The sequence below is a fragment of the Lepidochelys kempii genome, chromosome 7, assembly GCF_965140285.1.
Source record: "Lepidochelys kempii isolate rLepKem1 chromosome 7, rLepKem1.hap1, whole genome shotgun sequence".
In the NCBI taxonomy this organism is placed as follows: Eukaryota; Metazoa; Chordata; order Testudines; family Cheloniidae; genus Lepidochelys; species Lepidochelys kempii.
Genome location: NC_136386.1, coordinates 33,283,899 through 33,311,856, shown reverse-complemented (window position 1 = coordinate 33,311,856; position 27,958 = coordinate 33,283,899). Strand labels below are relative to the sequence as shown.

The following is a 27,958-nucleotide window of genomic DNA, read 5'->3' as shown; positions in this document are numbered from 1 at the left end:
CCCTCCCCCAAACACAGATTTGGTGGAAGGTTGCACATCGGGGGGGGGGGGGTGTTTTGCTTTTTTTTTTCCTGTATTTTTTTTTTTAATTTTTTGTATCAACCAAAAATCCAGGATCAGAGAAAAATAAACCATCAAAAAAAAAAAATCAAAAATAGTGTTATTCGCTTAGGCCCCAACCCCCCTTAAATACAGCACTGAGCGGTCAGCGCCAAGGGAGCAGTACTGAGACTGAGGGGCAGCCGAGTCTCTGCCCCTCCCCCACTACAGAGGGACAGTACTGTTGTCCATAGGGTCCCCTCTAGAGTCCGGTGGGGGAAGGCAGGGACAGGTGGAGGAGCCATTAGCCCCCTTATTGCTGTCCAGGGTCCTGAAGGCGGGGGGAAGGGGGCACTGTGTGGTGGGACCAGCCCATTGATATCGATGGGGGAGAGGGGAGGACAACAGCTGCTCCCACTGCCCCCCCCCCTTCAGTACTGGTGCTCCAGGAGCGGCTGGGCAGCAGGGCTCTCCTTCTCCCGTTGTCGGCCCCACTCAGGTGGTGGGGCACCCGGGCCGGGCTGCTGCTGCTCTGGTTCTGCCTGTGGGGGGCACTGCTGGGGGGAGTCAGCCTCCATGGTGTCGGCAAGAGGGCCTGAGTCCAGGGGCGCAGAGGGCTGTGGGAAAAGAAATAGACAGGTTACAGGCTAGATGGAGGGAATGGGGGACAGGCCAGGATAGGGCCCCATAGAGGACAGAAGGGGTTGGTGGAGGTGGGGAACATCAGAGCTGCAACTAATCCCAGGTGCCCTTCAAATGGCTTGTTGTAGGGGCGGGGGCGTCACACAGGTGCCCCAAGCCGGCTTAAGGGCTTTCCATTAGCACTAAGCTGATCTGCCAGAGCTGGCCTGAGCCACCTGTTGGGTGGGGGCACGGTGTGTGCAGGGGTGATTCCACCATGCACAAAGAAAGAGCCGTGTCCGATATGGAGGGGAGCTCTGTGCAGCACGCATAGCCCCTAAGGGGGGGAGGGGGTCAGCCATCCATGGTGCCCTGGATGTGGGAGTGGGGGGAATGAAAGGGAGCTCCCCCTAGGCCACATGGTGTGGAGGAGGGAGGTGGGGTCTCCCACTGGAGGCAGGCAGGGGCTGGGGTTTCCCTGAGGTTCAGGGTGGGGGGGGCTATTCTCACCTGTGCCCTGGCACTGACCCCCCGGGGGGGTGTGCCCTGGCTGGTGCCGGTGCTAGCGGGGGTCCCTGGGGAGGCATCTCCTTCGCCCCCCCCCAGCCCATTAAGCCCCTTGCGGCCAGGCAGGCTCCACTTTCCACACAGCCCCTCATAGGCAAAGGTGGCTGAGGTGCCCAGCGCTGGCCGTAGGGGCAGTGGGAGCGGCAGGGGGGCCCGGCCTGGCCCTGCGCCCTCAAGCTGGGAGGCCATGGAGGCCAGCGAGCTGGTGCAGGACAGCTGGCTGCTGGAGAGGCACTGGGCGGGCACCCAGGGGGCGGCAGGGGGGGCTTCGCGTCGGCTCTCCACCTGGCTCCCTGGCACCGGCCGCACGACCCAGTTCTGGCCCAGTGGAAGGCTCTGCTCCGACCCTGGTGGGAGAGATGGGAAAGTTAGAGCTGGCATGGCTGAGACAGCCCTACCGTGAACCCACCTACGGCCCTGGCACCCACCCCATCCCCCTGCTCCAGCTCCCAGTCCGCAGCAAGATAGCCCCACCCCCACCATTGAGAGAGAGCCTGGCACCCCCAGCTCATCCCACTAGGTCTCCCAAAACACCCCCCAGCACTGCACAGATGGGCCCTGCCTGTGCCTACACCCCACCCCTTCCAGAGCAGGGAGGTGCTGCTGGTGGTCTCCATACCTGGCTGAGGCTGGGCAGTGGTGACGGGTGGCTCCTGGGGGTTTGAAGCCCCCGGGATGGCCATGCCCATGCTTGGCCCGCCTGGGGCACTGCTCCCCTGCTGCCCATGCCCTGCAGGGTTGTTGCTGATGGACGAGGAGCCTCCGCCACAGTCCGAGTCCTCAATGTTCCCACCGCTGTTGCACCCGGCACCGCAGCCCTTCTGTAGCCTGTGAGGAGATGAGGCACAGGGGTAACAATTCATGGAGAGCACTGCATTCCTCAACAGCAGGGGACGCTGTAGGGAGAGGGGCAGGAGCGCTGGCTGTGGGGGGGAGCTCCCGGCTACTCCAGCCCTGGCCTCTCCCAGCAGAGGGTGCTGTGAGGAGCGGGGCAGGAGCACTGGCTGGGGGGAGCTCCAGAGCACTCACCTCTCCCAGCTACTGATGAGCCAGGTGGAGATGTTGTGCAGGCTAACGGGGCCGCCCCAGAGGGAGCGCAGCTGGGGGTGGCTGCCAGCGTAGGAGGTGGTGAGGGGCGACACATAGATGGGGTAGCCGATGGGCTGGTCGCAAGACGAGTTGATCATGTTGCGCAGAGCCTGCTTGGCATTCTGGATGCTGCCCCGCTCTGGGTTGCGGTTCCGCAGAAACACCAGCTCCTGCTGCTGCCCGGCCCAGAGCCCTCGCACACACTCCCGGTTCACCTGGCCAAGGAGAGAAAACGGGGTGAGGGGTGGTCAGGTTCTCGCTCCAGTTCTGCGAGGGGAGTGGGGTCTGGGGGGGTCTCACCTTGATGACACGGAAGCTCAGGTAGCGCTTGTTGAGCATGATGATCTTGTACTCGTCGCTGGCGTCATCCATGACGTGGCGCAACGCCAGCAGGGCGGGCGTGTTGGTGAGGATGGCGCTGCGCCAGGCGGGATCACCCTCGTGTGAGATCACCATCTTCTCCTCGTTGGCTGTGATGGCATCATACAGCACGGCTGGGTCCTCGTACTCGTCTGGCGACGTGAAATGGTCCTGGGTGGGAAGTGGGAGGGTCACGGAGGGGGGGTTACAACCCTCTGACCTCCAGACCCTTCCTCTCCAGCATAGGGCAGGATCATCTCCCCTCCCTCAACAAGCTAACAGGGTTACCCCTCCCCTCCTTCCCAGTGCTCCAACCCCCTCCCTGCCAGCAGGCCAGCCCACCCTACCCCTTGCCCTCCCCTCTCTCTCAGCCAGTCACCACCATCCCCAGGCCATTCCCTAGCATGCAGGCAGGTGACAGGACAAGCCCTCTCCCCTCCCACAGGCGTGGCCCTTAGGGCACGGAGGGGGAACCCACTGCCCATCTGTCCTAGGGGCAGGGCATGCGGGCAGGGGTGGTACCTGGTGCAGCTTGAGTGACATGCGGACTCCGGGTGCCACCACGCGGTGCAGCAGGTCCATGTCGGCGAAGACCCACTCGTCGCGGGGCGAGGTGATGCGGAAGTCGCCCTTGAAGAGGGCGTGCAGGCCATACAGGAAGGGCTCCAGGCTGCAGGGATAGCATGGCTCAGCAGGGGGTGGGGGATCTGGTCGCCAGGCTGTGCTGGGTCCTGCCAGTGAGGGGTGGGTGTGTGTGTGTCTCACAAATTCATGGCATGCCAGGCCAGAAGAGACCACTGGATGGCCTAGTCTACTGCCTGCACTGGAGATGGAGACTCCACCCCTGCGCTGGGGCGTTTGTTCCAATGGTCAATCGCCCGCCCTGGCAAACACGGGTCTTGTTTCTCATTGGAGAGCATCTGGTCGGCTTCCAGACACCGGTTCTTGTCCTGCTTTTCCCCACTAGCTTAAAGGCCCTCTGGCACCTGGTGGTTCACCAGGGATGGTATTTATACAGCGATCAAGTCACCTCTCCATCGGCTTTCTGATCAACTAAACAGATGGCGCTCATCCACTCTCTCCCTGCAGGGGTTTTCTCCAGTCCTCCAACCACAGCTGGGGCTCTTCTCTGCACCGTCCCCAACTTCTTGTTTAAGAAGCAGCCCCCAGAACAGGGCGCAGTACCCTAGTCCTGCTCTCAATAATGCTGTAGCCAGAGGTAAAACCCATCCCTGCTGCAACTCACTATTCCTCTGTTCATTCACCAAAGGGCCGCATTGGCGCTTTTGGCCACAGCGTTGTGCTGGGAGCTCATGTTGAGCTGTTGGTCCCTCAGGGCTCTGCCAAGATGCCGTCCCACATTCCGTGGGGTCTGGCCTGCACTCCTCACCCCGGGTATAGATCTCTGCACCGGGCTGTATTAAAACAGTTTGTATAGGCCCAGCTTATCAAGTGATCCTGATAGTTCTGCAGGGCTGTCCTGTCCTTATCACTTCACCCATCTTTGTGCTACGCACAGATTTTATCAGCAGTGATTTTATATTTACTTCCTGATCCAAGAGAAGGGTGACTTGATCAGTCTGTAGGTACCTACAGGGAGACTGAATACTGATCACGGACTCTTCAATCTAGCGGAGAAATGTCTCACAGTCCAGTGGCTGGACATTGAAGCTTGACACATTCAGAGTGGAAATAAGGTACACATTTTCAACAGTGAGGAACTGGAACAATTTACCCAGCGTCGTGGTGGATTCTTCATCACTAGCCATTTTTTAAAATTAAGACAGGATGTATCCTCTAAAAACTCTGCTCTAGTGAGTATTTTGGGGAACTCCTCTGACCTGTGTGATACAGCCGGTCATACCAAATGATCACAGTGGTTCTGGCTGGCCTGGGAAGCTATGAATCAGTGATGAAAATGTTGACTTGCATGTGCCCTCGAACCGATCCCCACAGAACCACCAGCACTAGGTGAGCAGTCCCCCCGATGACTTCCTGAGAGCTGTCAGCCAGCCAGAGATTCAGCCATTGAACGTGGGCTTTACTGATATTGCACAGCGCTCGTGTGTTATCAGAACACCGTACAACAGTCTATTACATCTGCACAGCATCAACCCATCTCATCACCGAACAAAACCACATTTCTTTGACAAGACCTATTTGACTAGCAGTAATTATACTCCCAGCCTTCCATTTGTTATTAAACGAACCCCGTATCTGCTTTTCCATTATTTTGCCTGGCAGACAGGCTGGAGGCGGGCCTCACTGCCACGGAAGGGGCTCTCTTGCCTGGTAGACATGCTGTGGGCGGGGGCAATGAGGGAGGGGGTGTCTCACCTGGCAGACAGGCTATGGGAGGCCGTGCCCAGTGCCCGGCGCCCCAGGATGCACAACCCGAAGCAGAGGGTGACCAACGGGGAGTCCCACTCCTTGTCCATGGGCTGCAGGGAGAGAGAGTCAGCTGTGAGGGGGAGGGAGGAGAGGACAGGAACCCCACCATGGAGCGCAACACCCCCTGCTTCTAACAGACCTGCAGCTTCCTATGTAGGACTTACCCCATGTCCTGGGGATAGAACCGAGGAGTCCCGTCTCCTAGCCCCACCCTGCTCTAACCCAGTAGACCCCACTCCCCTCCCAGAACTGGGATAGAATCCAGGAGTCCTGGCTCCCAGCTCCCCCCCCCCCCAACCCACTAGACCCCACTCCCCACCCAGAGCTGAGCCAGATCCCCAGTGTCCTGGCTCCCAGGCTCCTCTGGCTCTCGGGTGTGGGCCTTGACATCCAGGTGCCCACCTTGTCCCTGCGGCCGGCACAGTACTGGATCCAGTCCAGGTAGACATTGCAGAAGGAGGACAGGGTGACACCAGCCATGCGGGGGTCGTAGTCCTCGTCGATGTTCAGGTTGAAGGTGGGATCACTGTCGGCGTAGCTGGGGGTGGTGCAGGGGCGCAGTGCCTCCTGGATCACCGTGTTCCCCAGCCACTCCTCCAGCTTGGATGAGCACGTCACATAATAGATGATGCTCTGCCGGGGCAAGAAGAGTTAGACGTCCAGAGCACAGACTTTGGCACTAACCTCTGTGAGCCAGCCAGTCCCCTAGCCTGGGGACGGATCAATGCCAGCGCCCACTAGAGGGGGAAGGCCCCGCGTCCCATTGCCTGGCCTTCTCCCCATCCCCGCACTGCAGCTTTCCCTGCCTCCCACCCCCACCTCCTCTAGCCCTTCTCGCTGAGCTCCCAACTCCTCCTCTCTTGCCTGTGCCTGCCCCCAACTCCCATGGGTCTTCCCACCCCCTCTACCCTTCAGCTGCACCCTCTCTGCCCCATCCCCCACCCCATCTGCCTTCTGTACTCTGCCTTGGTCCCCTGGCCTCATCCTCAAGGCCCTGCCCCCATTCCCTGTCCCAGGCACCATCTCCAGCCCCGGCCGCCACACCTTGACGTAGTACGTGATAAGGATCTTGCGCAGGTCGAAGACCTGCAGCATGGATGCGGCGTTGTTGTCGCTGATGCTGTACCCCTCCAGCACGTACTTGGTGGCCGCCACCTCCCAGGCCAGCCAGCGTTGCCCGAAGGCCGCATTGAATGACAACATATGGGGCAGATGGCCCGGCTCACAGCAGCAGCAACCCTCGTCCTCCTCCACACCCTCCGTGATGGCCTCCACCTCACGCTGCTGGCAGTACGTACCTGTGGGGGGTGGGGGGTGAGCAGAGCTGCCAGGGACTCCCTCAGGGCAACCCACCGCCATGGGACGAGAACAGGCAGACAGGACACTAGGCTGGCTGGGCCTGTGAGTCTGATCTGGAGTGATGGGGGCGTACCAGGCTGGGTAGACCCAGGGGCCTGATCTGGGGGTGGGGCGGGGTACCAGGCTGCGTGGGCTGAGGAGACCTGGCACATGCTATGAATGTATGAATGAGGTTACTAGAGGGCTGTGGGTAAATGGGATCTGTGAGAAGGGCCCTAACCAGGCCAGAACTACAAGGCTCCCCACTCCCCTCAGCCAGGGCCCAGCCCTCACCCCGGAACTCGAGGCCGCGCAGCTGGAAGGTGACGAGGCCATTGCCAAGCTCGATGAGGTGCACCAGCGCGTTCAGGTAGTCCGAGGCCAGGATGAAGCAGTCACCAGTGGCATAGTTGCCCCAGCGGCCTAGCAGCAAGTCCCCACACAGCGTGTGCTGTAGGGAGCGTGTCAGGTGCTCATAGAAGATCGAGTTCAGGTTGTTGTCATCAGCGCCTGGCATAGAAAAGGGAGTGGAGGCCGTGGGGGCTCAGCAGGGGCCGCTCTCCCCTCGCAGTCAGTGCTGACGCAGCATGGCACTAGGGGGCGCTGTGCTGCAGGGAGTGGGGGCCTCAGTAGCTGGAGCTCTCCCCCCTCACTGTCAGTGCTGGCCCCAAAGCCCCAGCATTTCACTAGGGGGAAGCTGCACTGCACAGAGCAGAGGGCACTCTCCCCTTGCACTCACCACTGGTCCTAAGTCTCCATCGTGGTGCTAAGGGCTGTGCTGCAGAGAGCAAGATGCAGCAGGGCGTTCAGTGGGGTGTGCTCTCCCTTTGCAGCCACCACTTTCTGGGCGGGGGAGCCCAGCCCCCTTGGCCCTAGGCACACGGCAGAGGTGGGGGCTCAGCGGGCACACTGGGTACGCACCTGGGTTGCGGTCGAGCTGGGTGGCCAAGCGGGTGTTGGAATGGTCGACCCTCTTTGTGCTGGGGAAGGAGGAGAGCCAGGTTAGCACAGTGCGCCACTGGACCCCTGCACAGGTCTCCCACCTGGGGTGGCCCCCTGAAGCTCTTGGCTAGGCCAGGAGGGGGCCAGCCTGGGCGGGGGGAGACTGGCCAAACATGTGTGAGAGTGGGATGGGGCAGGCTGACCCAGTGGGGGGGGGGCCATGAAGGGGAGGGAAGCTGGCTAGGTGGGGTGGGGGACGTGAGGGGGCCCTGCAGTGAGGGGTGTGGTGGGATGCAAGCGGCCCTGCTGGCTGGGAGAGGGCGTCTCTCACTCACTTGTAGTCGCGCTCCCAGAACTTGACGGGGCGGGCGTACGACATGATGAACACAGCGCTGCCCAGCAATGGGTTGAGTGGGGTGGAGAACAAGGCCGACAGCACGGCCTGCACGAACAGCATGGCTGAGTCTGGGGGTGTCAAGGCAACAACCCCTGTGGAGCCGCAGTGTCCCATCTCACCTCCACCCAACTGCCAAAGAGCCACGGCACCACACCCTGCTGCCGCCCAACCACCCCAGTGCCCCGCTCAACTGCTCTGCCGTTGCCCCGCCAACTACTCCGTCCCGCCACCGCCCAACCATCGCAGAGCCATGGCACCCCATCCTGCTGCCACCCAACCGCCCTGGTGTCCCGTCCGCCACCGCCCAAGTGCCCTGGCCAACTGCCCCATCCCGCCACCGCTCAACTGCCCTGGCCATCTGCCCCGTCCCGCCGCCACCCAACCTCCCTAGTACCCCATCCTGCCACCACCCAACCACTCAAGTGCCCCATCCCAACGCAGCCCAACCATCCTGGCACCCTGCCCAACCTCCCCATCCCGCCGCTGCTCAACAACCATGAAGCCATGGCACCCTGTCCTGCCACAACCCAACCGCCTTGGTCCCACGTCCCATCACTGCCCAACTACCGCTCACTATTATCCCACTAGCACTCCACTATCCCACAGCCCCCCTCCCCAGACTCCCTCACTTGTATCCCATAAGCCCCCTAAGTAATTCCCCTCCGCCCAACACTCCTTGGCTCATACCCCCCTCCAGTAGTTTCCCCCATGCACATTCCCAGCAACTCATGCAGCCCTTGCCCTGCCCCACAGTTTGGGGCACCCGCAGGCAGCTCCCCAAGGATACGGGGCACAGCAAAGGGCTGGGCAAAGGCGTGGAAGGCCGAGCCCCACGTGATCTGCCAGGGGGCGATGTAGGTGAGCACGAAGCGCAGCTTGTAGAGCAGGTCCCATAGCTGGGGGGGGGGGGGGGGGAAGAGAGAGAGATATGTCACGCAACACAGATCCCAGCTCAGCCACAGGGAGCCAGGATCACTGGGTTCTATCCCAGTTTGGGAGGGAGGGGACAGGGGTGTAGTGGATTAGATTGGGGGGACTGGGAGCCAGGATGCCTGGGTTCTATCCTCAGGCTCCCTGCGAGACTCAAATGCTGAGGGATCCTCAGACAGCAGGATCATTCTGGGCAGGGCAGTTCTGGTACCTATTGCACAACATCAGCAGAAAAACCAGTAGGAACGAGTGCCAGGGCGTGTGGGAGGCAGACTATTGCTGAGCAGCGGAAGCAGGGGATTGTGGGTCCACGAAGAAGAGCAGGGGGCAAAGTCACTCTGGGTATGTGGGGTCTGGGGCGCCAGCGAAGCAGAGGGGTGTGTGGGCACCTTGCTGAAGAGGATGGACATGACGAAGTAGTCGATGAGGAAGCCCTCTGAGTAGCGCCGATAATCGAAGTGGAAGAAGAGGACGGTGAAACCTAGTGCCACGTACTGCTGGGGCGGGCAGCAGAAGGAGCAGCGTAGCAGCTTCATGCCAGCCACGGTGATGAGGAGCGCGCGGCAGCTGGGAGCAAGAGGGAGAATATTAGGGGGCACCCAAGCATGTAACCACCAGCCCAGCCAGGTGTGGGGCAGGGAGCCCTGTCCCCTTTCCTAGATCCGTTAGTTAGACGGGAGCAGAATGCTAAAAACTAACCAAGGAGCAGTTTCCAGCCCCCCCCCCTTTTCTACTGTGAGTTTCTACTTCCCCACCTGTCTGCATGAAGGGGAAGATTAGAAACTCTCCCTCTGCGAGGGCCAGCTTCTCACTGCCTATTATTGCTGTTCCAGGCCCCCCTTCCTGCGCTGTATCCAGTTCTTGCTCCCAGTTGCTTTTTCTGCTGGGTCTGAACAGCACCGTCACTAGCGGGGGGAGCTGGGTGGGGCCGGGATGTGTGCTGCCGACTCAGCCCCAGGGAGGGTGGGAGGCAGAAGGACCCTGCAGGGATCTGCTCCTTGGGAAAGGGAGGACTCCCTGAGGCAGCACTAGGGGGAGCCGTAGCCAGGGAGGTGCTGCGGGGGTGGAGCCCCGGGAAGGGGCTGCAGATACCTACTAGATGCAGATCTTGTCCTGGTGGGGGGCACTGACTGAGTGGGCATCCACCGTCAGGGCGTTGAGCACCACGGCCGGGTAGATGAAGTACTTCTCCACGCACTGCAGCCAGGCATACAGCTTCTCGAACCACATCAGCTGGGCTGCGCCTGCGGGGGACACGCGGTTACTCCCCGCACTCACCAGAAGGCACCAGCCCGGGGACAGCACATGGTTCTAATGCACAGATAGTCCCAATGAACCCCACACCCAACAGCAGGGATCCCTCACCTCATGCTGAGATGCAGCCACCTCTGGGGTGGGGGCCAGGGTGGTTTGTTCAGGGATCCCTCGCCCGCGCTGAGATGTTTTTTGTCACACCTCCAGAAGAACAAGTCACCCTGCTAGCACTGCACTAGGGCATTGGCGACAGTAGCCCCTCTCCCCTGCTGCCTACAGCACACCCCCGCAGCATTATCCTGGGGCACTGGGGCCAGCGCTGAGCAGGAGGGGGGAAAGCGCCTCCTGCCGGGCACACCCAGGAGCACTTACTGCGCACTTCAAACTGGCTGTACTCGCGTGGCTTCAGCATGGGCAGCGAGAAGCAGAACCAAGGCAGCTGCTTGCGGAGCTGGGGCAGCAGGTAGTGAGTGAGCAGCCCGACCAGCCCGGCCAGGGCGTACAGCACATAGCCTAGAACAGACTGAGCGCCCAGAAGGATCAGGGCACCTGACGGGACCCCCGTCCGCCCCCAAACAGCCCACCCCACACACAGGTCCCCAGAGCCTTCCTCTCCCAAACCACCCCCCACTCCACCTACCCAGCTGCCACCCACCACTCACAGCAGCCTTCCTCTCCCAAACCACCCCCCAATGACTCCCACCCCTACCCAGCTTGCTGTAACTCCCTCTATGGTCCACTCAGAGAAGCAGGCTGGCGTAATGGCCAGGACTCCTGGCTTCTACCCCAGCACTGCCAGGGCAGGAGATGGTGGGAGTCAGGACTCCTGGATTCTACCCCAGCGCTGCCAGGGGAACGGGGTATAGTGAGTTAGACCAAGTAGAGACTGGGCACCAGGACTCCTGGGTTCCTTGTTCTGCCTTCTCAGCTGTTAGCATCACCACAGACTACCATCAAGGGGACCCTGACACAGCCTAGTCTCTGACCCCACCAAGCTGCCGTGCCCTCTGCCTGTCCCTCCTGCACCCACTGCCGCCATGAGCTGCGATGGCCCCACGCTGCCCAAGGAGCCCCACGGCTGGCGGTACCCTCCCTCTCGACCCAGGCGGTACCTTGAGGGCGATGAAGACGGTGCTGGCACTGATGGCGAAGGTGAGCACCGCGATGACCATGCACATCACCAGGTCTGAGTGCAGGATCTCCCGCTGTGGAGGAGGAGGGTGAGAGGGAGCAGCTGGAGCCATCAGGCACATGCACCCCTCCAAGCAGAGCCATGCACGGGCCTCCCTATGCCCAGCCATGGGCCCCCACCATCCACCTCCACCGCCAGGCCTAGTCCTTATTCCCTCCACCTATGTAACCCCTCAACCATCCATGCCCCCCCACCTCCAGCCATGTGCCCCCACTGACCACATTAATCCAGGCACCAGCTGATTCCATTCTCTCCAATTCGCCCCATGCAGGCTGCAGTCCCCTACCCCTGCCCCAATCTTCCCAGCCATGTGCCCTGCACCCACATATCCAGCCACCTATGCCCCATCCCTCCATATCCCCACCCATCCATCCCCTATCCTGCCCCGTAACCCCAGCCACGTGCCCCCTCCCCCACACAACGTCGGTTCCCCGCCCCAGTAACCACAGCCAAGCATCCCCGCCCCCCACACCCAGTTCCTATTCCGCCCTCTGCCCCAGCGACAACCCCCTCCCCCACCCACCCAGTCCCTATCCCCCCCGTAACCCCAGCCACATGCCCCCTCCCTCACCCATCCCCCGCCCCATAAGCCTCACCATCTACCCCGCCCCCGCCTCACCAGGGAATTGCGCAGTTTCTCAGGCAGCGGGTCCCGGATCTCGGCTGGTGCATTCTCCACGTTTCGGTTCTCAAACTCGGAGAAGAGCTTGGCCCGGATCAGGGACCTAGAAGGCAAGGGGGCTATAGGAGTTCGTTCCCTCCTCACAGGAGCAGCATCGGGGGCGGGTCCCTGACACCTCAGCCCCTCTCCAAGGGGCCCAGCCTGGCATTCCCGTGACAGAGCATACCCCTACCCCACTCCCCAGGACAGAGAACAAACCTTTGTCCTCCCAGAACTAGGGCTTGAACCCAGAAGTCCTGACTCCCAGCCCCGTCCCTGCTCTACCCCAGCAGAACTGGGATAGCAGCCGGGGGCCCTGGCTCCCAGTCCCCACAGTGAAAGATGCCCCAGCCCTGGGGTACACACCACAGCACAGTGGGGTCGCTGCTCTGGCGACTCAGGTGATAGGACAGGGCGACCAGGAGGCCGCAGAACACGGAGAACAGGACGGGGACGTGCTGGTCACCCCAAGGGGCCTGGAGAGGAGAGAGCAGAGAGCGTGAGTCCCGGTGCAGGGAGACCCCTCCCCAGCCTCAGAACCCCCGGCCCATCAGCACCCACACATCGCACTGCACCTTAAACCATAGCCCAGCCCACACGGAACTAGAGTTCTGGGACTTCTGCCCACCCAGAGCCAGCCAGTCCTCCACCCTGGGGTTGGACTGAAACTGGGGTTGCCTAGAGGGGAAAGGCCCCATATCCCATTCGCCACCCTGGCCCACCACTGCAGGGCTAGATGGGAGCTGGCGCCCCCCAGAGGGCAAAGGCCCCCAATCCCCACCCCCGAGGCAGCCGTCCCCCATCCTAGGATTGGATCGGAGACGGCGCCCCCTCGAGGGGAAAGTCCCTCCTCCATGCACCCAGGTACCTTAACGGCTCCGAGGCAGAAGCCATAGAGGAGGACAGCGACCAGGAGACTACGCAGGAGACTGAAGAGGGCAGTGAGGGGGCTGGTGGCGGCTGGGAAGCAGAGAGGTGGCAGGGTCAGTGTCACATGGGAATATCCCCCAGTTGCCCCCTCCAGGCCCTGTGCGCCCACCAAGGCTGCAGCACCACCTGCTGCCCAGCACTGGCGCTCGCATGGGGCAGCATCAGCAACACACCAGCGAAGCGAGACAACCCAGAACCCCTGGTTCCCAGGCCCCCTGCTCTAACCCGCCAGACCCCACTCCCTTCCCAGAGCTGGGACAGAACCCAGGAGTCCTGGCTCCCAGCCCCACTCTGCTCTCACTACTAGATCCCATTCCCCCTGCGGAGCTGGGACAGAATCCAGGCATCTGGGCCGTACCTGTGCCACCGAAGATGTGCATATCCACCTGCTCCAGCAGGTACATGAGACAGGTGTTGACCTGGGGCAGGAGGCCGAAGAGGAAGATGGCAGGGAAGCAGAGAGTGAAGACTGTGAAGGACACCACAAATGGGGGGGTTAAATCAGTGACCCCCACCCCCCCCAATTCCCACTGCAGAGCGGGACTGCCCCCACCCCTACTTCGAGAGAGAACCCCCCCTCACACTGGTGAATGGAGTCCACAGAGAAACCTGCATGGCACCCCCTAACTCCTCGCCGGGGGACTGCGGACTCACAGAGCCCCTTACCCCTGGCTGAGGGGTGCTGCAGCAGGGCATGGGGAGGTGGTGCCCCCTACCCCCGGACAGGGGAAGGCTGCAGCAGGGCATGGGGAGGCGGTGACCCTACCCCTGGCTGGTGCCCCACTCTCACCGGTGGTGACGTCCCGGGCACCGTAGAAGAAATCTGTCGAGAAGAGGGTGAGCCCATAGAAGGTGACAGGTGGGACGGGCACAGCCCGGGCGCACAAGTCCAGCACCCAAATCAGCATGCAGGCCACGCAGAAGTAGACAGGCCGGCTGTAGGCAATGATCCAGTTGTGCCCCTGCAAGAGAGCGTAGGGTGAGGGGCATGGGAGCAGCCAAGCGGCTGGCCCTCCCCACACCTCAGTGGTGGGGGGCAGCCTAGCTCCCAGCTGGCACTAAGGGACCCCCACAGCCTACAGACAGGGCACTGCACAGGCTAAGGGGCCCGCACCCAACTCCCAGAAACCCCCAACTCCCAGGAGTCTCAGAGGCTGCAGAGCCGGGCACCAAACTACATTGAGGACCCCATGGCCATTTAAACAGAGATCCTGCACTCGGTGCTGACATGCAGCTGCCTCTGGGATGGGGCGCAGGGCTGGTTAGAGAGGAATGGCTCACTCGGAGCTCTAATATCCCACTCCCTATAGTGCAGCACTGGTGCCTGGGGGCCAGCACTGACTGCAACGGGAGAGCACCCCCTCCTGGCCCTGCAGCCCCCCCAGGAAGGTCACTTACATGCATGGGAGAAGCAGCATCAGGCTGGACGCTCTGAAAAACAGAATCAAGGTGATCTTAGTGATGCCCGTTTCCCCAGTTATTGCTCACCAGGGCAGGACTGGGAAGTAAAATGGCCCAGCACCCCGCTGGAGGCAGAGGAGCTGGGATTTCTGTGATTAGCCAGTGTCAGGGACTGGATCTCAGAGGGGAGTAATTCAAAAGGGCTGGGGTGCCCCTCTTGTTAGCCTGCCAGGGAAGAGAGGGCTGGCACTGCCAGAGGATAGTGCATGAGTGGCTGAAAGGCACCAGCCAGGCACAGGCAAGACTCCCTCACTGTGGAGGCAGGGCTACCAGTGGGGCTCACTGTGCTGGGTGCCCCGAGAACTGTCAGAGGAGGGCTGAAGGTCAGGATTAAGCGATTCTAGCAGAGCTGGGGCAGTGGGAGAGCACCCAGGGCTGAGATAGCAGGGGACTGCAGGTGAGGACTGCAGGGCAATGGCAAAGCTGTGCAGCGCCCAGAGGGCATGGTCACACAGGCGGGCTCTCACCTTGAGCAGCGAGTACTGGCAGCTGGCGATGACCAGGCAGAACTGGAAGACCCATATGTCACAGAAGAAGCCCTCCAGCAGCAGCACGTAGCCCAGGAAGGCCACTAAGGACCCCAAAGACACCACAAAGATGTTCTCCATCACCCGGCGGTTTCTGGGGGGGCCCAGAGCACAAGGCAGCATCAGCCACTGTTGGCAGTTGTCAGCAGGTTCCCCAGGCACCCAGCACTGCCAGGGCCCTGGTCTATTCAGCCCTAACCTGGGCAGCCTGCTGGATGGGCTCATGGGGCTGGTTCCGGTCGGGGGTGGACAGATAAACCAAGCTGCACAGGCCTATGGGGCTGATCAGTGTGTGTGGTGGGGAAATCAGGCTGGATGGGCCCATGGGGCTGATTGGGGAGTGGGGGGCCGTAATCAGGCGGGATGGGCCCATGGAGCTGATGGGGGGGGGTAGTAATTAGGCTGGATGGGCCCATGGGGCTGATCGGGGAGTGGGGAGCAGTAATCAGGTAGGATGGGCCCATGGGGCTAATGGGGGGGGTAGTAATTAGGCTGGATGGGGCCCATGGGGCTGATGGGGGGGTAGTAATTAGGCGGGATGGGCCCATGGGGCTGATGGGGGGTAGTAATTAGGCGGGATGGGCCCATGGGGCTGATCGGGGTGTGGGGGGCAGTAATCAGGTGGGATGGGCCCATGGGGCTGATGGGGGGGCAGTAATTAGGCGGGATGGGCCCATGGAGCTGATGGGGGGGCAGTAATTAGGCGGGATGGGCCCATGGGGCTGATCGGGGAGTGGGGGGCAATAATCAGGTGGGATGGGCCCATGGAGCTGATGGGGGGGTAGTAATTAGGCGGGATGGGCCCATGGAGCTGATGGGGGGGTAGTAATTAGGCGGGATGGGCCCATGGGGCTGATGGGGGAGTGGGGGGCAGTAATCAGGTGGGATGGGCCCATGGGGCTGATCGGGGACTGGGGGGCAGTAATTAGGCGGGATGGGCCCATGGGGCTGATGGGGGGGGGGCAGTAATTAGGCGGGATGGGCCCATGGGGCTGATGGGGGGGGCAGTAATTAGGCGGGATGGGGGGAGCGACTGACCGGTCGAGAAGTGCCAGCAGCGCCAGCCGATCGTAGCGCACCCGCATCCAGCGCCCAGGCAGCACCCAGTACTTGTAGTACTGCCGCGGCTTGGACTTGTCCTCAATCATCAGCGTGTTCTCCTGGGACTCGTGCAGGGACTCCTGATCCAGCAGGTCAAACTGAGGGGAGAGCAGGCTCAGTGGGGGGCAGGCCCCCTGCCCATAGACTACCAACAGCCAAGCCAAGCCATGATGAGGGGGTGCTCCCTCCAGACAGCACAGAACCCCCCAGCAAACCACCCCCCATGCCGCAAACCCAATCGAACTAATGGTGCCCCCAACGAGACCCCCTCCAACAGAGATCCTGCCCCTCTCATGGGTAACCCACTCACACCAAACGGGGAGCCTCCCACCGCAGAGACCCTGCTCCACCGCAAAGACCAGGCCCCAAATTAACCCCCTACATCAGAACCCTACCAAGACCTCCCCCCATCTGCCAACAGAGCCCTCCTCACTGCCCAACTCCCAGGGCACTGACCCCCCGTTACCTCAGGGATCTCCAGGGGTACCCTGCGCACCTGCATGCCCTGCAGCACCACAGGGCGTGGCTGCAGCAGCGACAGGGCGGGCGTCCCCTCGGGCACGTCGGTGGAGTTGAAGCTGGAGGAGTGCGAATGCCGGTCCCTGAAAGGGCAGCAGGGGGCAGGGAGGTGAGGGAAGGAAGCAGCCCCCTCCTCACCACAGTTCCAGATCCTGGACTCATGGCTCCACCACTGCATAATGAGCAGCACAGCGCCCCCTAGGGCCACACTGGACACTGAGGCCAGCACTGCCTGTGAGGGGGGAGCGCCCCCTGCTGGCCTCCCACCCTGCAGCAAGGCACCCCCTAGGGCAAGTACTGCCTGTGAGGGGAGAGCGTCCCTGCTGGCTCCCCCAAACCTGCAGCACAACACCCCTTACAGTCCGCAGGGGCCAGAACTGCCTGTAAGAATGCCGCCTACTGGGACCCTGCCCCGCTCCCTGCAGCTCCCCCACCCAACCGCTGACCTGGCCCCTCCCAGCTTAGCAGAGGGCAACACAGACCCTGCCAGTGATTTCCCCTGAGCGCTGCCCCGGTGCCCCCTGGTGCCAGGGACAAAGAGCAGCATGCCATGACAAGCGGAGAGGAAGGCGGTGTCACTCACCAGGCGCTGTTGGTCACGTGATCCACACTGACCTGCTGCCCCACCGGGTTCTCGTAGCCACCTCCTGCCAGGCCAAAGGTGTAGGAGCGCCGCACACCTGCAGGGGGAGGCAAGGAACCAGCTAGACTGGGAAAAGCATAGCAGGCGAGGAGGGGAGACCCCACAACCATGGGGCTGGAAGGAACAGCCCTGTGATGGGACCAACTCGTGGCTACAGTCACCATGTCACCCAGGGGAGCCCTGGGAAATTACAGGCTCCCCTCTGTAAGGGAATACCCCCCGATTCTACCTCAGGTGGAGGGTGCCCAGGGGAATGAGCAGTCCCCACCCCCGGCTGCAGAATATTTATACCAGCAGCAGCCCAGGGCTGGGATAGCAGGGGGCTGTGGATAGGGATTGGGGGGGACTGGCAGAGCTGGGTGGGAGGCCAGGGCTGAGATAGCAGGGGGCTCCGGGTCAGGATTGAGGGGCACTGGCAGAGCTGGGGAGGGCAGGGCAGTGGCATTGTTAGATTGCCACACTTGTAACCTCCCCACGAGCCCCAAGGCCCCTGCGGGGGCGGGACAAGCCACGGGCAGACCAGTGGCAATCCCCCTGCCCACCTGCACTCACCACTCTCATCGTAGAAGTAGTGCACGGCGCCCTCGGAGGTGTCGTCAAAGTTACAGGCCTCGTGGATGGCGCCACGCGGGAGCAGCAGGGAGCTGGCGAACTGCAGGGCCGAAGGCAGCGTGAGCGCCCGAGAGTGGGAGGAGGCACGGCCCCGCTGCAAGTCTTGCAGGCTGCAGAGAGGGGAATGCGCTGTCAGGCATGAGCACAGGGTGGGGAGGCAGTGTTAGGAAGACAGAGGGGCAGGGCCGCGATAGCCGGGGCTTGCGGGTCAGGACAGAGTGGCACTGGCAGGGCTGCGCGGAGCCCAGGGCTGGGATAGCAGGGGGCTGCGGGTCAGGATCAGGGTGCCCGGGCCAGGATGGGGCACGGGGCTGGGGCACGGGGCTGGCCTATGCTGTTAGCAGACTCTGGGCTGTTTGGGGAGGGACTGAGCGAACGTCTGCGTGGACCGGTGCTTCAGTGTCTCAGGTGGGGAGAAGTGTCACCTGGGTGGGGACCCCATCACCGAGGATGGGGGTGTGGGGTTGCTGCCTGCGTTGTGCCGCCGCCTCATGGCCTGGGTGCGTTTGACGCTGCTCGCCCGATCCCGCTTGCTCCCCTCTTCACCTGTGGCGGCTGCAATGGAGAAAGAGCTGTCAGGAACCCCGGACTGAGAGCACTCCACCCAATGGGGACCCCCTCCAGGGATCCGATCCAGCTCTAGGTCAATAACGATTACAAGTCAGCCCCATCCGTGAGACGAGCGTGCTGGGTCTCAACTGGGTTCCGAATGGGCCGGGGGACCCTATCACACCAACCCCAGCCCCTCAGCAGCGTGGCCAGGGACTGAACAGGCCACAAAGGCTAAATCCCACTCTGTCCCTGGGCCTGTCTCCATGCCAGCTGTGGGCTCACATACAGGACCCGGGGGCTGAAGGCTGGGGTGGGACAGTGTGCACGTGTGTGGGGGGGAAGGGGCGTGTCACTCCTCACCCCAGCTCCCAGGGCTGCCAGAGCCAGGGCCCCACACAGCTGCTCACCTCCCCCAACGGCCCCCTCCTCCAGCAGCTCCCCCCTCCAACCAGGCTGGTTCGCCGACTGGCTGCGGGTGCTGCCCCCCGACTCTAGCCGGCACGGGGGAAAGTGCTCCTGCTGCCCCATTCGAGCCTCTAGGTCCGACTTGGAGACGGTGAGCACCGCAGCGGCCTTGCTGTCCCCGCTGCCCCCGTCCATGCTGAGCACGCGGGCGTGGGTCTTGGCGCTGGCCGTGCTGGCGCTCCGCTGGGCGTAGTGCGGGCGCTTGGGGGGCTCGGCGACCTCGGGGGCCGGCTTGGCCTTGGGGGTGTGGCGCGGGCGCTGGGGTGCGGCTTCCGGGGAGTAGCAGGAGGTGCTGGAGGAGGTGTCGGAGCTGTAGTTGTGCTGGGAGGGCAGGCTGGAGGCACGGCTCAGGTCGCTGCCGTCGCTCGAGTCCTCATCCTCGAAGAAGGTCTCGCTGTATGCCTTGCTGTCCAGGATGGTGCGCACGGGGGCATAGTCCCGTGCATACCCACTGTCAAAGCTGCTGCTGCCCCCGCCGTGCTTGCGGGAGGGGCGCCGGCGCCCTGGCTTGTGCCCCGGGCGCAGCAGGGCCAGGTCTTTGGGCCGCACCACTTGCTCAGCCGGGCCCTCCCAGGGCTCCCCGTCACCCCGCACCGTCTCCAGCGAGGCCAGGGTGTTCTGGGTATCGTCCGTGTGGCTGGCGAGGCTCAGCTCCCCCAGCAGGCCCTGCTCGGGCGAACGCAGCAGCTCGCTGTCCGACAGGGCGTCCGTGTCGCTGCCGTCCGGCAGGACCCCAGCGTCCAGGGCCGGCGCCGCGTCCCCTGCTGGACCCAGCGAGGGGCTGTCCAGGTGGGTGGAGTTGGTCTTCTCACTGCGGTAGCTGCTGAGGGTGCTGGGCGTCTCCTTGTCGGTGCCGCTGAAGCAGCTGTCGGAGGACCCGGCCTTGCGGGGGCGCTCCTCGCTGGGCTCACCCCGCCCCTCCAGGGGCCTGTACTCGGTGCCCGAGCGGCGCTTCTCCTTGCGGCTGCTGGTGCGCAGGATGGTGCGGTGGGGCAGCGCCAGGCTCAGGAAGCTCTGGCTCAGCTCCTCACTCAGGCTGCTCTTGATCAGGGGGCTGAGGGGGGTGTCGCCCACACTCTCCGACTCGCTGGCGTGCCAGCTGCTGGGCAGCTGACGCGGGGCCACAACCCCCGCCACCGCTGGCCCCACCCCTAACAACGATCCCATGCCCAAGGGGGACTGGTCGGAGGAGTCTGTGCTCTGGATGGACGTCTGAGCTGGCAGTGAGGGGGGTAGCTTCTTCCCAGCTGTATGGGGCTCTCCCTTGGGAGGGGGCATTGGTGCCTCACCACAGGACCCTGGGACAAGAGAGGCCAGCTGCGAGTCACCAACTGCAAGGGAGCGAGACAACATGGGTTACACACACAGCAGGAAAACTGAGGCACAGGCAGGGCACCATGCTTAGCCAATGACCAAGGAGCTGGGGATAGACCCCAGGAGTCCAGACTCACAGCCCCCCGCCCCGCCCCGCCCCACCCCCCCTCCAACCCAGTAGACCTTCCTCCCCTCCCATCTCAGAGCTGGAGACAGACCCCAGGAGTCCTGACCCTGCACTCCAAGCAGTAGACTCTTTCCAGTAGTAACACACTGCCCCCGTCCCAGGTCCTTCCTGGGTGTGGCTCCCAGGCTGCTTACTGCACTGGAGGCTGAGATGCCCAGTTCCATTTTGTCCCCAGGAATCCTGGGAGCCAGCCTCCCCGCAGGCTGTACAGCCCCCACACCCAGTGGGAGCCGACCTCCCCCCATGCTGTACAGCCCCACCCCCACCCCGGGCACCTACTGATGTTCTCCTGGGTGCTGGGCTCCCCCAGGCTACACAGCCCCCCCCACCCCCACGCAGGGTACCCACTGATGTTCTCCTGGGAGCCGGGCTCCGCCCCGCAAACACAGGGCACCTATTGATATTCTCCTGGGAGCTGGGCTCCCCCCAGGCTGTATAGCCCAACCCCCCATGCAGGGTACCCACTGAAGTTCTCCTGGGAGCCGCGCTTGAGCAGCTCGCGGTCCGCCGAGGTGACAATGACGTTATTGCTGCCCTGCTCCCGCACTAGCTCCTTGATGTCTGAAGGGTGAATGGAGAGGGAAGGAGGCATTACTGGAGAGCAGGGGCTGCTGATCCCAAGGGGAGACCTGCCTTCCCTGTTCCCTTCGCACCCCACGCCACCCCGTATCGCCTACACTGCTGCCCTCCCCCAACCTTACACCACCAGCTACAGACATCTAGGGCACCGTCAGGCTCCCCCCACAGAAAGTGGGGTGAGGCTTCAATATCCACAATGGATCCAGCAACTAGTGGGGCTCAAGTCACCTTAAAGGGGCACCAATATACAGGCGTTGCAGCTGTGCCCCCTGGGTACCTGCAAGTCTGAGTTTCTTTGGGAAACTTTGATCTAGGTGGCTCAAGGAATGTGACATGGGGCCTTTCCCCTCTAGGGGGCGGTGCCTCCAATCCAGCCCCAGGGTGGTGGGAACAGCCTGCGCATGGGGGAGCGTGGGGAAGAGGATACGAGGCCTTTCCTCTCTAGGGAACCCCAGCTCCAGTCTGGTCCCAAGGCAGGGAAGTCAGTGGAATATCCACCCCCAACTCTATGGTTCTGGTTGCCGGGGGAGAGACAAGGCAGGATATTAAGGAGGAAGAAGCAATCAGGGAACACCCTGGAGAGGGGCAATTCCCACAGCTACAGCACGGGCCAGGCTCCTCAAAGGGTCAGGGACACTGGTGGGGGGCAAAACATTTGCACTGGGAGCCAGCTGGGCTATTGGGAGCCAGCCACCCACTCACCTCTCACTGCTCCCGCGTCCTCCAAGTGGGGCAGCAGCTCCTACGAGGGGGAATCAGTCAGGGGGTTACATGCCAACGTCCGCAGCCAGGCAGGCCCAGGAGAGCCCTTCGCTGCAGAGGGCCCAAAGCCCAGCCCTCCTGATGCACCGATGGGGCCTGCGGGGCATGGACGGGGTTTTCTAGCCTCCCTGCTGCAGGGCAGCCACTTCCCCCCACAAACCCTGATGCAAGCGTAACTGATCCAAACGCCAGGCTCAGGCTGCAAAGAGCCTGTGGCAGTAGCCACGGGAGAGCCAGGTACCTCACTGATCCCCCAACACCCACCACTCACATGCAACCATCTCTGGGGTGAGGCAGAGGGGCTGGTTGTACATGGACCCCTTGCCCAGCACTCACACACACACGCCTCAACTCCCCGGGCTGGGGAAGGTTGTAGAAACCCAGTGTTCCAGGAGTGAGAGATCACCAATGGACACCTCCCAGCCAGGAAGGCAACTGGAAGCCCAGAGGATCCTCCCAGTACTCACCATGACTTGGTTGAAACCAAATACTGAGTGCTGGGAGCTGCATCTCACCGGGGGCGTGGAGCTGACTTTCCGGAACACCGTCATCTCGACCCCCCCGCCCGGGTCTCTGTAGAGAGAGGGAGGGAGCGTTGCATGGCACGCACTGACGGGTGAGCGCTGTTAATACTAGTACAGAGGAGAGCAGTGCAAACAGACCAGCTGCCTGGGATCAGACCAACGGGCCCCCAAAGCCTGATATCCCCACCCACCCTCACAGGCAAGACCAATGAACCAACCTGAGAAGCAGCTGAATCTCCATGCCAGGTAAAGGATCCCTGTATAAACAGCTCCCACACCTCACCCCAGAGGAAGCTGTATCTCAGCACCAGGTGAAGGATCCCTGTTCAAACAGCCCTGGACCTCACTGCTCCCCCCACCCATGCACCCCAGATGCTGGAGACCCACCTGGCCAGGTTGCTGTCATCCCCTGCAGTGCCCTCCTCAGCCTTGGCCCCATCCCCCAGCACCGAGCTGCCCTTCTCCACAATCTCGCCCTGGTCGAACATGGTGTGCAGCCGAAAATTGACGATCTTGATGGTGGTGAAGAAGACCGCTATAACCGCACAATATACGCCAGCTACCAGCATGCTGGGTGGCAGCACCTGGTAGAGAGAGACGGGACAGCATGGGGTTAGCACCAGTCGGAGCATTAGGTGGCCTCCATGCTCTCCACCAGGGACCTCAGCCTACTTAGCCTGCTACACAGAAACTCAGGCACTGACAATGACTTGTCAGGCTAAACCCAGGAGTCCTCCCAGGCCCTCCTCCTCCTCCTCCCCTCTAACCACTAGGCCCCACTCCCTTCCCAGAGCCAGGGAAAGAACCCGGCCTCCCAGCCATCCCCAGCCCTACTTTAACCACTGAACCCCACTCCACTCCCAGAGGCAGAAATAGAACCCAGGAGTCCTGCCTCCCAACCACTGGGTAATACTTCTGGTTGTAATATATGGGCTCTATACACCCAGTCTCTTGGCCCCTTGGGGACGCTGGTAACAGAGCTCTGGGGCAGCGGTGTTCGGGTCATTTTCTCTGCCATCGCCTCTGTTAAACACTATCTCAACAAGCAGCTTTAAGTGTTTTCAGCTGCCAAGGGACACTCAGGACCAGAGCCAGGACTCCTGGGTTTTACCGTGGTGCTGGGAGGGCAGTGCAGCCTAGTGGGTGACAACAAAGGGCTGGGAGCCAGGCCTCCAGGGCTCTATCCCCAGCACTGCCCACCGACTTGGTGTGAAACACTGTGCTCCCTGTGCCTTCGTTTTCCCTGACTCAGGTGAAGCTGATATTTATTTACCACCTGTAACATCACAGTGCCAGGAGCCCCAGCACCCTCTCCCCAACACAAACCATGCGAGTTTCTCAAAATAGGCTTCTGTTCTCTTTGGCTACAGACATTCTCCTGCAGCATCTGCCACACACCCTCCACCGCCCCCCACCCCAGTCTTGGGTCAGAGGAGCGAAAGTGGCTTCAAATGCTCTTTTCGCAGCCAGGCTATTTCCATCAGTGAGGTACAGGGCAGGGAATGGCATTGGGAGGGCTGGTACCAGGCCTGCTCTGGTTCTCTCGGATTTCACTGCCTCGGGCATTGCTCGTAACAGCAACTCAAGCAAAGCCCTGACATTATTTGTTTGCGTTATGGTTGCACCCACGAACTGCTTCCAAGCTCAAGCCTCCTCTTTCTCAGCAGGTGTGCTCAGAGCACCCCAGTCTCCAACTGCAAATGGGCATCCTGGTCACATCATGAGCTTCCTGGACCCCTTTACTGCTCTTTGCCAAGGTCAGGGGCACCCTCATTCCACACAGACCACTCAACTGCCCTCAGCAGAGATCAGGCAAGGACCCCCTGACCAAGAATGTACCCCTCCCCCATAGCTCCAGGCACTACACAGACTCCTCTCCCCACTGAGACTGAGTGGCGCCCACCGTGCTGGGTGTTACTCTGACCCCTCCCCCCAATCATGACCGGAGCCCCCCACCCCTCCTCCAACTAAAGGCTACAGCTCTGTTGTGCTATGAGCTGCACAGACACAGTGACAGACAGTCCCTGCCCCAGAGAGCTCACGACAACAAGCAAAGCTAAGGTCATCTCCCCATTTTACAGATGAATAAAGTGAGACACCGAGGCAGGGCAGAGGACTGAACACAGGCATCCTGCACTCCACTCCAACCCCACACACACAAACCCATCACCTCTCTCTGAACCCAACATGCCGATCATCCCCTCCACCAAAGGCTCAGCGCTCCAGGGCACCCAGTGACAACAAGGGACCAAGAGTCCCATCTTGGCTAGAGTCCCCCAAGCTGCTTCTAATTTCTGTGCCAAGTTCAGTGGTGAGGGGAGCTCATCTCCAGGAAAGAGTTAGCTCTGGGGATCATCCCCTCAGGTTACAGAGCAACAGCTCAGTGCAAAGCAGGGCCAGAGAAGCGGGGTGAGAAAAATACAAGTTCTACTCCCAGCTCTGCCACTGACCTGCGGGGTGACTTTGGGCCACATCCTTTACTGCTCAGTGCCTCAGTTTCCCCTTCCACCCTTTGCCTACTTAGACTGGGAGCTCTTCAGTGCGGGGACTATCTCTCACAGCCTGTCTGTGCACAAATGGGGCAGGGGGCGACCTCAGTGAGGAGTGTCTTTACAGCACCCAGAAGAACAAGGGCCCTGGTCAGAGTGCTAAGCCCTACTGAAAGACATATGCTAAATCATGCCAGGGCACGAATGCAAGGTCAGGTGTCTCAGGACCCAAAGTTCGGGCATCAATGCCAACATCCACACCCCAGGTTACCAAGAGCGACTTGCACGACTGGCACTAGTGTCAGGAGCCTAACTCCAAGTCTGCAGTGAGGGGCCTGAGGTGGACTCACCATGTAGAGCAAGAAAGGGAAGGTGAGCAGGAAGATCCAGGTATAGAGGTGGAAGCAGTTGGAGAAGGTGCTCTGGTGGGGATCGAAGAACCAGCCGCCCGTCAGCGAGGCCCAGACACCCTGGCGCAGGATCTGCAGCACCTGTGAGCCCATGGCCACGGCGGTGCCTCTTCCTCCTCCCCCTCCGCCTGTTCCTCCTGCTCAGGGAATGTGACTACCAAGCTTGCACCTGCAATATCCTTCATCAAGGCAACTTGAAGGCCATGATCCACAGGCTGGGACCCCAAACACCGATGCCCACCTCTCTCTCCCTGTTAAACCAGGCTTCCTTCCTCCAGCAGGGATGGGCACCTCATACACCCACACGTGAGAACCTCAGCTACTGCTGCCGTGATGTCTCACTAGCCGTCCGGGGTGCCCTTCTCCCTCCCCGGCAACAAGCCTCCTCCCTCCCTCCACATTCACCCCCCCCTCCGCTCATGCCATTATGATTGCTGGGGAGGACTGGTCTCCACTGTCATAAGGAAATTACAATTAAACAGTGGAGGGGCTAAGGAAGGAGGTAGGGTGACAGGGAGCTAACTCTCCAGTGGAGGGGACTGCAGGCTCAAGTAGAGGTGGGACCAACTGGGGACATAGGAGAGGGGCACCCTGTGGAACAGGCTGGCACCTGCCTTGTTGCCACTGAACAGCAGCCCAGCAGATGGGGACCCCGGAGTGGGGGGGGGGAGCTCAGTGAGGTGAATGGCCCAGGAAGGGGAGTGGTCAGCACGGTGGTGAGGGGGGACCGCTGGTGGGAAAGCACGACCCTGTGGAGAGGGTAGCTGGTGCAGTGGGGGCAGGAGAGCAGGGCTGGGGGGGCAAGCAAGTGGGGACCCAGGCAAGAGGATGGGGGGAGCAGGGGAGCCCAGGCAAGCAGGGACCTAGACAGGGGGGAAGGGGTGGGGAACGCCACAGGTGAAGGGCCCCGGCAGCCGGTGGAATCCGAGGGGCGGGGGCAGGGGACCCCACGGGTGAAGGGCCCAGGCAGCCGGGGGAACCCGAGGGTAGGAGGGTCGGAGCCAGCCCGAGCGGCGCCCACCAGGCACCCAGGAACGCTAAGGGGACCCAAGGTCTGGTTCACTTCCGGGGTCAGAGGTCAGTTCGGTAGCCCCGAGCGGAGGGGGCACCCGGCCGCGGCACCTCAACCCAACTAGAAACTGGGGAGGCCGGAAGAGGAGCCCGGGAAGCAGCAGGAACAGCAGGAGAAGCACGCATGCGCCGATCACCCCCCGCAAAATATATATATATATATATATACACACACACACAGACAGGAAGCGGAAGTGAGGGTGCTTGGGTCAACTGAGAGACTGTGGACGGCTGAAGCATCACTGCGCATGCACTGAATTGTTTCCTCTATACGCATGCGCACTACTACCACGCTCCCCGGTCCAATGAGAAATTTTCTCTGTGCGCGTGAGCAGATTTCACGGACCTTCGTGTACGCATGCGCAGCAGGTTTTAATCTCCGCCATTCTTCCCTCTCAATCGGGTTCTTCGAGCACTCAGGAGCTCGGAGGTGCGCATGCGCACATAAGCTGAGGGCCGTAAATGGGCAACTGATCCCCGAGGTGGATACATGATGGTGAACTGCGCATGCACATGATCCGGGAGTTAACTCGCGCTCTCTCTAGGATTTAATTCCTATTGGACTGGGTAGTTTGGTCGACATTTTAGTCCCCCAATGAGCATTGAGGAAGGGTTAAAGGGGTGTGTTGGGGGCTCGAATTCTCCCAACCAAATAGTAGGCTAGAGAAGAAGGGAGGGGGTGAGTGGGAGAGCTGAGCTGCACTATTCTGGGCTTCCGGGTGACTGCCTGCCTGCCTGCCCGCTCATAGGGCCCGGTTAGCTGTGCACTGGCAGTCTCCATGGGGCTGGATTTGGTAGCCCGGGCTGGATTTGGTAGCCCAGGCTGTGGTAATGTCCATCCTGGCTCCTTACCAGGTTCCCAGGGGGGTTTCACAGGGGATGATGTTCACTGCTGCTCCATCAGGATCCCAGACTCCTGGGTAGGACCTGGGGCTCTGATGGGCACTGGCTGCCCCAGATGTATGGAGCCTCAGCCAATAAACTGTGATCCCCAGTTAGACGCTTGGGTTCTTTGCCCCATCACAGGCTGTCAGTGGAGCTTGAACAGCTCCACCCAGGCCTCCTGGTACCATCCTCAAAGCTACAGGTGTCACTCTGTAACCAGTTGCCGTAGTAGACTAGTATTCCATAAGGGACTCCTCTTGTGTATTGGAGATAGAAAACTGGGTCAGAGTGAGTGGGGTTAGGAATAAGCAGGGTGCATACCCCTTATCCCTTCCCACTTGATGAGGGGAAGTCAATGGAGTGATGCCCAAAGATCAGGACCCAACAGGAAGCAATGAGGATTGACAGTTAATGATTATTATAAGAATAGCAAAAGCTTTCTGTACAGACACAAAGTGAGTGATAGTCCCTAATCCAAAGAGCTCACACAGTCTAAATAGTGTGAGGGAAAGGACTCAGCTAGGGTCCCACAGCAGATCAATGGCAGAATCAAAAATAAAATCCAGGAGTGCTGAGTCCCAGACAAGTGCTATCACCACGGGGTCAAGGTCCATACAGTGCCCAGTGCAATGGAGGCTCCGATCTTGGTTAAGGTTTATACAGTGCCTGGCACAACATGGCCCTGATTTCAGTCAGGGTCTGTGCAGCATCCAGTTGGAGAGGGGCCGTGATCTCTGTCAGAATCTGCCCAGCGCTATCGTAATACACACACTAACAGTCTGAGATAGTCCTTGCCCCAGAAAGCTTACCATGGCCCAGCAGTCAGGAAATATTTCCCCAGATCCTCTAGAAAACGGTCATGGGACTAAGCCATTCCCAAGGGAACTGCTGACTTTAGTGGGGATGGGTTTGGGGATGGGTAGTGAGTACCCACACAACAGTTCCCTACCACTTCCTGGCCGGGAACTGCTTCTGGGAAAGCTTACTGCATCGAAGGCCATTTTGGCTACTGCTATGAGGAAGCTCACAGCTCCGGAGTTCCAGGCTGAGCAGTGGGCACTATCGGGGGGAGCTCGCAGTGTCAGAGTCCCTATTTGGGCACTGCCATGGGGGAGTTCCTGGCTGGGGAGCTCCGCGCGGGAGCTT

At 61.3% G+C, this 27,958-nt stretch overlaps 1 protein-coding gene across 4 annotated transcripts; it reads right to left on the bottom strand.

The window, feature by feature from the left end:
- Positions 1-8: 8 nt before the first annotated feature.
- On the bottom strand, positions 9-26,063 carry PCNX3 (pecanex 3). 4 transcript variants are annotated; one of them, XM_073352021.2, is made up of 35 exons: positions 24,797-26,063; positions 22,345-22,541; positions 21,901-22,006; positions 21,374-21,413; positions 20,558-20,653; positions 18,534-19,922; positions 18,000-18,129; positions 17,515-17,684; positions 16,903-16,999; positions 16,267-16,402; positions 15,738-15,898; positions 14,640-14,793; positions 14,110-14,142; positions 13,502-13,673; positions 13,070-13,180; positions 12,650-12,741; positions 12,148-12,257; positions 11,740-11,845; positions 11,041-11,133; positions 10,301-10,451; positions 9,771-9,918; positions 9,064-9,241; positions 8,532-8,640; positions 7,683-7,812; positions 7,327-7,385; positions 6,700-6,915; positions 6,112-6,365; positions 5,470-5,700; positions 5,014-5,117; positions 3,199-3,346; positions 2,617-2,847; positions 2,257-2,531; positions 1,847-2,055; positions 1,513-1,574; positions 9-656 (listed from the first exon to the last, which is right to left on the bottom strand). In XM_073352021.2, exons 1-35 carry the CDS (start codon positions 24,947-24,949, stop codon positions 471-473), a joined length of 6,237 nt encoding a protein of 2,078 aa, XP_073208122.2. In that variant the 5' UTR covers positions 24,950-26,063; the 3' UTR covers positions 9-470. The 4 variants fall into 4 exon arrangements, with proteins under 4 accessions (XP_073208122.2, XP_073208119.2, XP_073208121.2 ...); XM_073352018.2 differs by having other exon boundaries at positions 10-656; positions 1,171-1,574; XM_073352020.2 differs by lacking the exon at positions 6,700-6,915 and having other exon boundaries at positions 10-656; positions 1,171-1,574.
- Between the last annotated feature and the right edge of the window lie 1,895 nt (positions 26,064-27,958).

Coding starts and splice junctions, on each gene's coding strand:
- PCNX3 (XM_073352018.2), bottom strand. CDS start 24,949: ATGGGCTCACAGGTGCTGCAGATCCTGCGCCAGGGTGTCTGGGCCTCG. Junction 17,000..17,514: donor CTACTTCTACGATGAGAGTG/GTGAGTGCAGGT, acceptor CTCCCCCTGCAG/GTGTGCGGCGCTCCTACACC. Junction 13,674..14,109: donor ATGCTGCTTCTCCCATGCAT/GTAAGTGACCTT, acceptor GCTCTCTTGCAG/GGGCACAACTGGATCATTGC.